Source organism: Leptopilina boulardi, unplaced genomic scaffold, assembly GCF_019393585.1.
Source record: "Leptopilina boulardi isolate dan_hultmark-lab unplaced genomic scaffold, ZJU_Lbou_2.1 LbouV2_327, whole genome shotgun sequence".
Taxonomy (NCBI): Eukaryota; Metazoa; Arthropoda; class Insecta; order Hymenoptera; family Figitidae; genus Leptopilina; species Leptopilina boulardi.
Genome location: NW_026137893.1, coordinates 2,963,834 through 2,978,892, shown reverse-complemented (window position 1 = coordinate 2,978,892; position 15,059 = coordinate 2,963,834). Strand labels below are relative to the sequence as shown.

Sequence of the window (15,059 nt, the reverse complement as noted above, 5' to 3'; positions counted from 1 at the left end):
AGACTATCCCAGTTGGACAAGGGGCAGATATTTACGACTCTCTGGAACCATAAATGGCATGTCGTGCTCGAGATTTCACTTGCGTGGTGAAAATTCTTTTTGTCTGTTGACAACAGCTTTGCAGACACTTCTAAAAGAGTTGTTTTCGTTTATTAAAATCTAAAGAAGACATATTTTCACAAATATTTTGTTTAAAGAAATATGTGATATATTTATATAAGATTTAAATGTATAGAAATATCTATAGGTATATTTAATTTAAATGATTTAAAATTTCTTTCAAAATTTAACGAAAATATTAATGACAATTTATTTATTTTTCAGATATATGAAGACTTGAGTGATTTATAGGCCAGAGTTTACGCCCTATTTTCTCCGGTTTTAAAATGGGTGTGTTAGAAAACCAAATCGTAATATAAAAAGAACTTGAATTGATTTAAGCAAAAAATACCCTCAAATTCTCAGATTGATAAAAACATTGTTTTTGAAAGTGAATCATATATCATAAAGAACTTAAATTTTGGGGATTTAATTAATTTTTTTTTTCAAAAATATCGAATTTTTTTTATCTGTTTTTAAAATTATTTTCTTAAAAATAACAATTGAAGAAAAGATTCCCTTTAAAATTCAAAATAATCTTAATATCGGTTTCAAGAATATTGGTCTCACATAATCTGGAACTATAATTTTTAATAAAAAATCTGTCATAATTATTAATTAAAAGTAAGTAGAATTAAATCAACAATCAAAATTAAAAACAATCTAAAAAATATAATAGAAAAAAAATTTTACAAACTACGCAAAAAATTATTGAAAATTGTTTTTCAAAATCATTCAAACAGGAAAAAGGTAAAAAAAATTTCTACAAAAAAAAAACTTAAGAATACTCTAAAATTTGTTTTCTTTTTTTTTTATTTTTACAAAATTTTTTGACAAATTTAAGCTTTTATAAAATATTTACATAAATAAAAAATTATTTAATTGTTTAAAAGATTTTTTTCTATTTCAAACAACAAACATTTTTTTGCTATTAATACGGGGACACACATTTTGATCACATAATTTTTTCTTTTCCTTTGTCATGAATTCTTGTGTTTCATTAATTTGCTTCTCTCCATGACCGGGAATGCATTTGGCTTTTTCTTCTGGACAAGAGAATTGTGATAAACATAAAGCAAAATCTCGATCACATTTACACAATTCTTGACCAATTGACAATTTTCCATTGTCTTTTTCTTTTTCATAATCTAAAACAAAATTGAATATTTAATGTGTTAAAAAATTTATTCATTAAAAAAACATTGTAATTAAAAGTTGTAATTAAAAAACGTTTTCTATTTCTTGAAAAGTGGATATAATTTTTTTTTTAAGTTTATTCAAATTTGAATGAGTTTCTTATTTTTTTAAAATTAAAGTTAATGAAATTTTTTTTTACTTACCACAAATTGGCTTTCCTTTTTCGGAGCACTCCCATTCATAAGGCATGCAATAATAGAACCAAGAAATACAAACATTAATTTTCGAGTAGCATATATCATGCATTCTACAACATCTGCAAATATTGTTTACATATTTTTAATTTTTATAAATTAAAAAAAAAATTCATTGAATAAATTAAAAATTTATTTTATTAATTTTTTGTTAATAATTGCATAATAAGATATCAATAATTGTAATTTTAAATGATATTTGAAATTGATATTTCACATATTAAGATTTTAAAATAAAAAATAATTGATAATTATTTCAAATTTAAATTTATATATAAATAAGTAAATAATTTTTTATAGTTAAGTCTCACAACTTTTCTACAGTGTTTTATACAGATAATTTTGAAAATTGATTTAAAAATAATAAATAAAATAAAAAAAAATTTTTTAAATAAGTTTATATGTTTTATAGAAAGAAAAAATGATTTCGCTTTTTTGCTATACGTACTTATCAATATCGTCTACAGGTATTCCAGAGCCTCCTTTTCCACAAAAACAACCATGTCCATTGTAGGAAAATGGTTTACATTTGTTATTGCCACATTTCATCATTAAATACAAATTCACGACTCCTCTTTTGGATCGTCTAAATATTGAAAAAAAAATTTTTTTTTAATTTTTTCTTTAAATTACTTTTTTTTTTTATTTGTAATTCTCGAAAAACGAGAAAATATTTGAGAGCTTGTATATGTAAATCGATATAACCCTAATAACACAAGATATTTTGGGATATATTGATAATATCCCGCAGATATCCTAGGGATGTCCTATGGATATCAAAAGGATCTCTTAAGGATATCCAAAAAATCGGCGGTTTGGATATCCCATGGATATCTGAGGATATCCACAGGATATCTTATGGATATCTCTATAGACTTTCATAAATGTCCTCCAGATATCCCATAGATATCGTCAGGATATCCCATAGATATCGTCAGGATATCCCACAGATATCATCAGGATATCCCACAGATATCATCAGGATATCCCACAGATATCATCAGGATATCCCATATAGATATCGTCAGGATATCCCACAGATATTTTTAGTATATCTTCTGGATGTCAAGAAGATATTTTCAGGATACTGTTTTTAAAGTAATTATGAGACTACGAGTGAGAATATTCTGTGAATTAAATTTTATATAAATAAAATAAAATGCAACTTGTTTTTCGAGAAAGTTGTTTAATTTGAAAAATTATTAACTAATTTTTTTCTCATTCGTGATTCATTCCTTTATTCATATGCTTAATATTGTCAGAAAATAAATTGGCTTTAAACAATATAAATTCTTCCCCGCAAATAACAAATAACTATTAATATTAATTATATACATTAACTACATGAGTTTATTTAAAAACTTTGAAAAATGCATTTCAAATCTTCATTTAAAATAAATTAGAAGCTCATAAGATTTTTCTTTATATTATATTATTATTTATTATATTAGCTTATAAGTTTTAACCTTTAAAAATATATGTTGAGATATTAAATATCCCGTGAATATCCTAAGAATATCCCACGGACATCCTGAGGATATCCTATGGATATCCTGCGATATAATTTCCAATAGATATTTTGTGGATGTCTTAGGGATATCCTGTGGATATCCTATGGATGTCCTGTTGATGTCCCACATACCGGCGGTTTGGATATCCTAGGGATATCCTATGGATATCCCAAGATATCCTGGGGACCATTCTAGGATATCGACCATTGATATGAATATCCTAAGGATATCTTAGGGATATCCTTTTGTTATGAGGAAAATAATATGCATAAAAAACATTTCGATTCAAGATAAAAAAGTTTTTTTTACTTTAAATTGAAATAAAAAAAAAAAATTGTTGGTTTGAAAAATAATCAAACACTTTTATTGCACTAAAATGAAATATATGTAAAATAGTTAAATATTGCTTGGTATTTAAAAATATTTTCTAAATGTTTTTTGCACTTTTTCTTAATCCAAAAAAAAATTCGTTTTTATTTATACTAAAAGGCGAGTAAAAATGTTACTATTTTAAATATTCGCGCCTTTTTGGGCCCTTTATTATGACGCTATGGAAGCTTATCGACCTTCTCCAAGGCGAGAAATTACATCAGTGTAATGAATTTAATTTATTTTTTTTTTAATTAATGAAGATAAATAAATACTTACGATAAGGTTACATTTTGATTTAGTCCATGTTCATAATCGCCATCTTCAAATGCTAAGAACATTATATTTTTATTAGTAAAAAAAATTATAATTTTTCATTTTCAAAATTTAGATTTTTATTTATTTGAAATGTTATTATTATTATTATGAACAAAATACTTGAATACAAAATGAAATTTTCAAAACTATAAACAAAATAATAATTAGCAAAAAAACAAGAATTACTGGTATTATTTTATTTTGAAAATTTATTGTATTAGTACTTTTATTAATTAATTCAAACATATTTTTTTTTTTTTAAATAATTTGTATACTTTACCATTTTCATGTCCTTTGATTTGATTAAAATTTGAAAATGTAAAAATTACAAGAAAATGAACAATGCTTAACTTAAACATTTTTGCCAAATGTTTCTATAATTGTAGTACTTAAAATTTTTAATTCGTTAATTGTTTAAAACTTAAATTTATTATGATTTTCCGTTATATATATATATACATATCGTTCTATAATATGTAAATTATGATAAAAATTCATGTTTGTATTGAAAATTTGTTACCAGCTGTTAAATTATTTGCTTTTGACTATTAAACGCATTGAAAAATTTTAAATACTTCGACGTTAAATATATCAAATCTATTTGACATTATTGACATTATTTTTGATGATTTTTAAATTTTGTATTTGGTTTATGGTAAATTAATAATAAATTAACAATATTGTTGACGTCAAAGCTCGTTTCTGACGAAATAAAGTTTTGTTTAAGAATAAACAAAAATTAACAAAACTTCCTATTCCGCATGTCGAAAAAAGGAAAAAATTAAAAAAAAAAAAAAAAAACTTTAGTTATAACTAAAAAAATTTGTTTAAATAAGTCGGGTACAACATAACCTCAAAAGGTAACATTTATTTTCATAATAGTTTTCCAGTTAGTTTAAAAACTATTTTATTTAAAAGTAACTTAAAAAGAAATTATAAAACTTATTAAGTTATTTAATTAGCCTAAAATTTGTTTAATTAAAAATAGTTTTTTAAAATTTCTCTCCTAACCTAAAAAAATCTAATAACAATTGCAATAAAATTACTATAATAATATAAGTTTTCAGCATTTTTTTAAACATTATTTTCAGAATATATATTTAAAAATTTCCACACGCAGAGTTTAATTTGAAGAAAAAATTTTTATAAACAAACACAAATTTTGTACCATAATAAATTAGTAAAGAAGTGCCTATTTTCGGGTTTTGAAACAAACGTCTGCCTTATTTTTCTATAAAGTTTAAAATTGTTAATAAAATTTAGAAAACTGTTTGTTAAATATTCTATATGATTGTCAAAAAATGATTATAATCAAAAAAATTTTATTTTATTTTTTCGCAAACAAACGAACTCACGATTATAACACTGAAAGACAAGAAGCGAACTGTCCTTGTATATATAATACATGACGAAATTTTTCACCGCTTAAGAGAAAAAAATTTTGCAATGAACGTCACTTTTAAATTAGTAAGAAACATAAAAGAAAATATACAATATACGTTTATTGAGGTCAACTTTTAGGCAGAAATTGACTGCAAATTATTTGTTGAATTTCAACCGCATCTATTTTTAATATATTTTAGCATTAAATCAAAAATAATTACTGAATTCTAAAAACTTTATGATTCATTTTCAATATTTCCACGATGTTTTTAAGTTATTAAAGAAAGTTAACTAAAATTCTACGGAAAAAGTGTCTCGTTTCAAAGTGACAGACTACCCTCATAACAAAAGGATATCCATAGGATATCCATATCAATGGTCGATATCCTAGAATGGACCCCAGGATATCTTGGGATATCCATAGGATATCCAAACCGCCGGTCTGTGGGACATCAACAGGACATCCATAGGATATCCACAGGATATCCCTAAGACATCCACAAAATATCTATTGGATATTATATCGCAGGATATCCATGGGATATCCTCAGGATGTCCGTGGGATATTCTTAGGATATTCACAGAATATTTAATATCTCAACATATATTTTTAAAGGTTAAAATTGTTAAGCTAATATAATGAATAATAAAAACAAAAATTTTATGAGCTTCTAATTTATTTTAAATGAAGATTTGAAACGCATTTTTCAAAGTTTTTAAATAAACTCATGCACTTAATGTATAATTATAATATTAATAGTTATTCGTTATTTGCGGGGAAGAATTTATATTGTTTAAAGCCAATTTATTTTCTGACAATATTAAACATATGAATAAAGGAATGAATCACGAATGAGAAAAAAATTAGTTAATAATTTTTCAAATTAAACAACTTTCTCAAAAAACAAGTTGCATTTTATTTTATTTATATAAAATTTAATTCACAGAATATTCTCACTCGTAGTCTCATAATTACTTTAAAAACAGTATCCTGAGAATATCTTCTTGACATCCAGAAGATATACTGAGAATATCCTGAAAATATCTGTGGGATATCCTGACGATATCTATGGGATATCCTGATGATATCTGTGGGATATCCTGACGATATCTATGGAATATCTGGAGGACATTTATGAAAGTCTATAGAGATATCCAGAAGATATCCATGGGATATCCAGAAGATATCCTGTAGATATCCTCAGATATCCATGGGATATCCAAAGGATATCCAAACCGCCGATTTTTTGGATATCCTTAAGAGATCCTTTTGATATCCATAAGACATCCCTAGGATATCTGCGGGATATTATCAATATATCCCAAGATATATTGTGTTATTAGGGTAGTCTCTTAATGATTCACGAACTTATATTGCTTCCTCGTGGAGGAAGCTTTGTAGTCCTTTCGTTTATAAAAATTTTCAAAGTGGCGGAAACAAATTTTTTTCTATATAGAAACATGTTATATGAGATCCTGATCAATTGTCCGGATGTATGTATGTGTGTGTGTGTGTGGTTCCCTTTTTTGTTTAGAAGATAACTTTAACAGATTTTAATGGATTTAGATAAAATTTGGTAGGCTCATTTATCATATTAATATATCTCATATCTGACCAAAGGATTTTGAAAAATACCCCAAAAAAAAAATTTTTATCGTCTTTTTTCCAAAAATTTTTTTTTAATCGAAAAAATTTTTAAATAGTAAAATTTAAGGTTATATATAATAAAATCGTATTCTTTACGTCAAGACGAATGGATCGATATATATAAAGTATACATTTGAGGTAAATTTAAAGAATTAATGAAAGTTAAAAAATCAAAAATTCACATTTTGGCTATAAAATTTTGTGATTTTTTAAATTGAAGTTTATATATAAAATAATTGTATTCCTTGCATGAAAATAAATCGATTGTTATATATAAAGTATACATTTGAGATAAATTTAATAAATTAATGAAAGTTAAAAAAAAAAAATTCCCATTTTAGCTGAAAAATTTTGTATTTATTTAAATTCCAAGTTTAAATCTAAAATAATTGTGTTCCTCGCATTGAAACAAACCGATATAATTGTAAATAATTATAAATTATATATTATTTTTCATTAATTTTTAGAAATTTCAGCTAAAATGTGAATTTTTGATTTTTTAACTTCCATTATTAATTCTTTAAATTTAACTCAAATCTATATATAGGTACTCAAATGTTTATATTATTTTTGTATATGTTAATGCTTTCTTCACGAGGAAGCAAATTTTTTTGCTGATCGTAAAGAGGAAGCAAAATGTTCATGTAATGAACATATGAATTTACAACTTGTTTTTCGTATGGCATAGAACAAAAAAAAAATTGCGATTTTCGTACCATATAATAGCCTCAGTTAATGGTATATTTATATATACCCAAGTGCGAAAATCAACACGGCCCAATATCGGCCCAGTATTGGCAACGATGGCGCCGAGTGTTGGCAGCAAGACTGGGCCGATAACTGGGCCGACTCTTGGATGTTTACCACGGCTGGACGTCGGCGGCCGACAATCGGCTGCCATTATTGACCTAATATTGGTGCCGATTCTTGGTCGAATGTTAGTTTTTGAGTGTCGGCCGACATTCGGCAGCCAAATCTCGGCAGACATTAATGGCTCGATCTTGGCGACTAATAATGGGACAATATCGGCTCAATTATTTTCAATGAAATAAATTATTAATTTTTAATAGTTAATTAAAATAATAAAAATACGAAAAAATTAAGTAAAATACGTTTTATTTTTTTTATCTTTTTGAAGGTACAATAAGGAGCTTACAATGAGCTTATTAAAGTTAACGCAATGTTTCAGGTTCTTCTGCGTCATTTTGGCCATTTTGGTCCAATTTGCAATTTTCTGCAAAGTTTTTTTCTGCCTCCTTCATCTCGTCAGAATCGTAAGCTGACAGAGAATCGTCACTAAAATTGATTAAAATTGACCATTTTTAATTAATAAACTGAATTTTTTTAAAGTTAATATATTTGAGTTATTTAAAGGAAAAAATAGACAAAATAATTTTTCAATTGACTTTTTTAAAAATAATCTCAAGAAATTAAATTATATTATAAATTTATTAAACATTTACCTCTGAGAAGCTACAATGGGCAACACAAAATTATCACCATCAACTGCAGATGGAACAGGTGGTGAATCTGATTTTTCTGGCAAAGGGAGATTCTCTGACAAACACACTTTTCCCATATTTCGATCCGATCTGGAAAAAATTATTTCTCATTGTAAGATATACACATATATAATTGTAAAATTCATAAGATAAAAATAATTATTTTTATATTGTATATAATATAACTTACTCATATTGTGGAATTAAATTATTGTCCATTGTTGAACATGCTGACTCCGAACTGACAAAATCCGAAGTCGATCCACTTAGAGAGAAGTTCATCAATTTATCTGGCGGCTCGAATTCATCACTGCTATCTTTCTTGAGTAATCGTTTTAAGGCCCGATACTTCACTGACTTGTAACTGGTCATTTTTTTGGCATATATTAATTACTTATAAAAAGTAAATTACTCGGCAAACAACAGTTTTAGGTTATGTGTTACAGTTTCAGGTTACGTAAACACATGCGCATGTCTTGTAGCACTCGTAAACAACGATAAACACTTGGCAGATTTTTTTTGCCATTATTGACCCGAACTTCGTCGCACTACTGGCAATTATAATTCGCCATTATATACATCGACCCTTGAATAGTAGAAAATCAGTGCCAATGCTGAGCCAGTATTCGGCCGAGACACGTCGCGATATTGGCAATGCTTATTTGCCATTATAAATTCTAAAATAATTAATTATCGGTGCCAACATTATCCCAGTAATGGGCCGAGATTTGCCTCGTTATTAGCGATGTTAATTTGCCATTATTGGTTCATTATTTGGCCCGTTAATGTGCCAAAACTCCGGCCAGTATCAGCAAATTAGAAATAGTGAGCATCAGTGCCAATGTTGGCACAGTAATCGAACGAGACACGTCTCGTTACCGGTAATTTTAATTTGCCATTATTGGCTCCTTACTTGGGTCGTTAATGCGCCATTATTGAGCCAAGATTTGGGCCAGTCTCGTCAAATAAAAAAAAAGAACATCGGCACCAGTAAAGGCACAGTAATGGGACGAATTTAAACTCCAATATTGGCCCAGTAATGTTAGCCGAAATACGGCTGACATTACTGGCCCAATATTGGACCGTATTGGCAGTCCTGGCAATTCGCACTTGGGTATATATATATATATATATATATATATATATATATATTTTTTTTTTTATCATCTATGAGAATATTTTGACGGTAATATTGATTCAACGTTCGTATAATGCAAGAAGGAGGGGGTGGTGGTAGCAAATGAAAAAATATTTTCAAGCCATAAATAAGTTTATTGGGAGAAACTTGGAAATTGAAAGGTATTATTTTCCAATAAAAGGGCAATTTTTTACGACTCAATTGTTCCTCGTCTATTCTTCTTGTTGGTTGCTTTTGGCCCAATATATATATATATATAGGTATATGTAGTTGGTGTTTTCACTTTGTTTGTGTGTACTATTTTCGTTTGACTTGTCCTGAAGGCGGTGACATTCCAAATTAGATTTATGGCGTTAAAGGTATGTCCATTGGCGGTCGACCAGGATTGCGGTAGCCTGCTGAACACCGCAGAAAAGCAAATATACACTCCATGACGAATTCAAAAAACCACGGGATTTACTGTTGTTTTTTTTTTTTTTTTTTTTTCTTTCTTTTATACTAAAACATGAAAAAAGAATCGTATACACATTGTGATTTTGTCAAAATTTTTTTTTTCAATTTGACAAGTTTTTTTATATATTGACTTTAGTTCCGTGAATTTGTGATTTTCCTGTGACAAGAAAAAATAAATATGACTCATAATAACTGTTACATAACTTTCAACAAGTGGTATTATTCCTTATTTGTATAATTAAGCGTTTAAATTTGGTCGAGAAAGAAATAAATCTTGACCTTGAGAGGAAAAAGGAAAATTTTATTTTTATGAGACGTCTGAATTCTTGGAATATTTAAAAAAAAATAATAATAATAAAATTTGTATCCATTGAAATTAAAATTTTCTTCTATATATCTACTTTTATTATTTACGAATTATTTTAAATGTTCCCGCGCGAGCGATAAGATATGAAACTAATCGATATTATGCGTAGAATCGAAACGTTCGATTTATCGCAACCGGAAGAATGAGTTAGAGAAGGATAAACATATTGTTTGTCCTTCTCTAACTCATTATTCTGGTTGCGCGTTTGCGGTTACGTTTCTATTCTGCACAGGCCTTAATATGTCTCACGAAGTAGTATATATGTCTTTAAATTTTTGAGGTTATGTTTGAACTAAGGAATTCTGGAAACCTATGCCCTTGAATTTTGAGGTTATGTTCGTTTTAATACTAATGTATAGGTAGATATATGGGTCATTTCACTTCAATTCACCACTGGGTTTGAGGTTAAAATCAGAACTATAAAATATTAATATATACGTATATATGGGTCATTCCATGTCAAGAGTAACCAACCTAATTTTCCTTTTGAGCACTGATTCCTGCATTAATAATTGATGTTATTTTCTCCCCCCCCCTTTTTTTTTATTTACACTGCATATCACTTAGTACATATAAATTGTGCTACATAACAGATAAATGCAAAGCAATTTCCAATGAAAAAATAAAATGGACGACATATACAAATATGTTGAGAAGTACTTTGATAATTCACCATGGTGTCACTCACACTTTGGAACTTTAATGATTTTTAAATTTTTCCAATCCAATTATTGATATTTCGACTAATATAAGAATGTAGAATTCTACTAATGATTCAAATTTATATATATATATATTATATATAGCAAGTAATTACGAATATTTAATGTGAATATAATTTTATATCTCTAAATATATCTATAGGAATAAATAATTATTTATTTGTTTGTTATTAAAATTTTGTTTAAATTGTTTTGTTCTATTTAGAATAAATCAAAACAATGATATACATTTTTCTTATTCATTAAGGTATAATAAAATTTGACTTAACAAATTGTTAATCTAAATTTAATTTTAATTATAAAATATTATTTATAATTTTCAACAAAAATTATCAGTGTATATTTAAATGTAAATTATATTTTACTTGACATTTTATTAATCACTGTTAATCAGTAAAGTTAAAAATCAAAAATTTTAATTATTTTAAATATTATTTTGAATTTTTCGCGCGAATTTTAATCACGGAATAATTATGAAAATAATATCAACTGTGGTATGTTTACTATTTTTAATTATTATTATTATAATTTTTTTTATTATTTATTGTTATTATTATTATTATTATTATTATTATTATTGTTTTATATTGCATATTTTACTTAATAATAATAATGAATTAATAATTAATTTTAAAAATAACTGACAATGATTGTTGTTTATTTGTTTATTGGAATTTATTTTTTTTTATTTTTAGAGAAGTTTTTTTGGAAAATATGAAACAATTCCAAAAATTGTCACCAGTGATTCGTGTGACATAATGGAAGAAATTTCAGAAGACAATGAAATAAATGATAATATTTCTAAGCAAAAGAAGCTGCGAAATGTTAAAAATAAAAAAGTGATTAATAGACTTGACGATACGAATATGCCATTACTATAAAGGAGTAAAAAAAAAAAAAAAAAAGTTGTATAGAAAATAATTTAACAATTAAATATATATAATAAAAATTAAAATGAGTATTATAATTATTTTTCCTTCTAATGAAAATAATGAAAATTTTCAAAGAGAAGAAGAAATAAATGTTGAATAAATATACGATCTTTCTAAATATAAAGTAAAAAAAAAAATTAATTGCAATTTCAGTGGTAAACTATATATATGTGAAATATCTTATTTCCACATTCAATGTTTATCTAATATTATATATATATATATATATGTATATATTAATAATAAAAAAAACCATGAATTTTTTTTAATTATTATAACGAGGTAAAATGAGAACTATTTGTAATGAGATCCGTATAATTATTTTTCATTCCAACGAAAACGGTATATTTAAACGAGTATTTAATAAACAGGGAAACCATTCTTTATATTATTCTTCGTCTCTCTTTTATATCTCTTTATATCTTTTGCTTTTATTTTGATACATTTTCATTGCACACACATACACTTTTACTTTTATCATATATATGTGACACTTTATGAGAAAGTGGACCTTAGGTCAAAAAAAATTTTAGGTTATGTTTGTGATTTTTGAATTGAAAATACTATTAACAGAAAATCAACTCTTAATACAAAACATTTATGTCACTTATTTTTCCAAATTCTAACGTTGTAAAAAATAAGTCTGGAATTTTTTTACATAATGAAGGTGAAACATAACCTAAAAATATTTTTTTTTGACGTTATGTCCTCTATCTAGTGGCCATGCGACATTCCTTTATAAATTTTTCTTAAAACGTACGTATGTCTTTTAAAATATCATTCTGAGAATGTTTTCATGTTCCGAAAACATTTTTGGCAAACATGAAACATTTTTAGAACGTTATTTGAGAAGACATTATAATTTTTTAAAAATGTTATATAAAGAATATAGAACGGTTTTTTGCCTATTGGGTTGTTAAATAGGAATTAAGAAATAAATGTTATTTCAAAAAAAAAAAAAAAAAAAAAAAAAAAAAAAAAAAAAAAAGAATCCCCCTGTTTTATTGATGAGTAATTGGTCATTTTCAAAATGTAATTTTCAAAAAAATTTAATTTTGTATCAAGTTTTTGAAAGAAAGCCAGAGTGTGTTACACACATGTTTAGCCACGTGGTCTTTATAGAGGAGATAGCACGTGGCTGTGTCCAAGAAACGTTAAGACTGAATATGTTTCATTTCCAGATTTTCTATATATATATGATATTTCGTCCATGTGTTTTTGAATTTAGCGAGTATATAATTTAACGACCATATAGCATTAGCATTTCCTGTGAAGGCCTCTTTAGCACCCGAGTTTAGAATTTCAAACCTCATAAATTATTTTGACACAAAATTTACACTTATACGCGCGTTGAGTTTCAAAATCTTATAAATTTATACAGAAAAGACTCATTTCTTGGTATAATATACAAAACGTATATATATATATATATATACTTTCGTCACTTTTAGTCATCAATTTTTGATTAATGGATCTTACAATATATTTAGAAACAACATTAGAATTAATTTAAGTCATAATTATTCTCCCATTATATATATATATATATATATATACATATATAAATATATTGCAGCATTTTTAATTATTTATACAGTAATATTTTATATCTATACTAGCAAAATTAAACGCGCGCCAAATTGAGTATTAAATTGTTTGTTATAAAGAAATTAAAGATTAATATTATCAATAATAATTTAATTTATTAGAATATTATTACAGGGTGTCTAACGGTCAGGGAAAGTCAGGGAAAAGTCAGGGAATTTTGTTGGTCAGGGAAATGTCAGGAAAAAGTCAGGGAATTTCAGAAAATTTCATTCAAAGTCAGGGAAATTTCTGTAAATTTCTACAAAAATTAAATTTTTTTTTGAATTAAAAAATTTTTAAATCTAAAAATACTTGAATGGTTTTTATTACCATTTGTTGCTACCATTAGAGATTAATTTATGTCAGTAATCATATTTTTGTCCAAAAAAAGCAGAAATAAGGTATTATTAAAAAGTCAGGGAAAAATCAAAAAATGTCGGGGAGGAGTCAGGGAATTTTTTTCTCAATCTTTGTTAGACTCCCTGTATTACATATTAAATGATAATAATGAAAATTATATGTTTACAGGCCTCGGATTATACGACTTTTTCCGACTTTTTTCAAAAATACGACTTTTATCGACTTATTTTAATAAAATACAACATTTTTTTTTACATTTCAAAAAAAAAAAATGTAAATAAAATACATTTTTTTAGTATAAAATGTAGATCTTCTTCATATCTTCTTCAATTCAATTATTTAACAAATTTTCAACTAAAACGATTCTTCACTAAATTAATTATTTTTAATAATTTTAATGAAATGCATCACAAATTCAATTATAACAAAATTATTTTTCAATTAAAATTTTTATGAAATTTAACAATTGTTTATAATTAAAACAACAAAAAATCACAATAAAGTTGAATTATTTTTTAAAAATTTCAATTCAAAATAAACTATAAAATTCAATTATTGCCCGAAATTTTAATTCAAAATCAATTAAAAATCCAATAATTATCCAAAATTTTCAATTTAAAATTAAATTATTTACCAAGTTTTCAATTTAAAATGAACTTAAATTAAATTATTATCCAAAATTTCAATTAAAATTCAATTATTTCCCAAAATTTTCAATTCAAAATGAACTGAAATTCAATTATTTTCTAAATTTAAAATCAAATAAAATTTCATTATTCTCAAAAATTTGAATTCAAAATTAATTGAATTTTCAATAATTTGAATTTAAAAGCATCTAAAATTTAATTATTTCTAAAATTTTCCATCGAAAATTTTTTTTTTGAAATTTAATAATTTCAATTATAACTCTAAGGAAATTCAATTATTTTTAACTATTTTAATAATATTCTTTGAAATTTCAACTATCTGAAACCATTTTTTAATTAAAAATAATTTTCAAATTATTATATTTTGTCCGCATTTTCTAATAAATTTTTAGTGAAATTATCTAAAATTTTAATTACAAAACACTTAAAGTTTCAATTAATTTCAAAAATCTCAATGTTAAATCTTTGAAAATTCAATTGAATTTAAAAAATGTTTTTCAAAAATTGTTTGATAAATTATTTTTAGTTCTGTAAAATTTAATAATTGTTAGAAAATTAACATTATCTTTTGAAATTTAATTATTTCTAAAAATTTTAACTTTAACCCTTCGAAAAGGATTATTATAAAAAAA

General features: G+C 25.2%; 1 protein-coding gene across 1 annotated transcript; it reads right to left on the bottom strand.

Moving 5' to 3' along the window:
• Window positions 1-884: 884 nt before the first annotated feature.
• Window positions 885-4,096, bottom strand: LOC127284841 (basic phospholipase A2 nigroxin A-like). The gene is made up of 5 exons (XM_051310534.1): window positions 3,969-4,096; window positions 3,650-3,701; window positions 1,939-2,076; window positions 1,440-1,552; window positions 885-1,247 (listed from the first exon to the last, which is right to left on the bottom strand). The coding sequence occupies exons 1-5, from the start codon at window positions 4,045-4,047 to the stop codon at window positions 1,006-1,008; spliced, it is 624 nt and encodes a 207-aa protein (XP_051166491.1). The 5' UTR covers window positions 4,048-4,096; the 3' UTR covers window positions 885-1,005.
• Window positions 4,097-15,059: the final 10,963 nt, after the last annotated feature.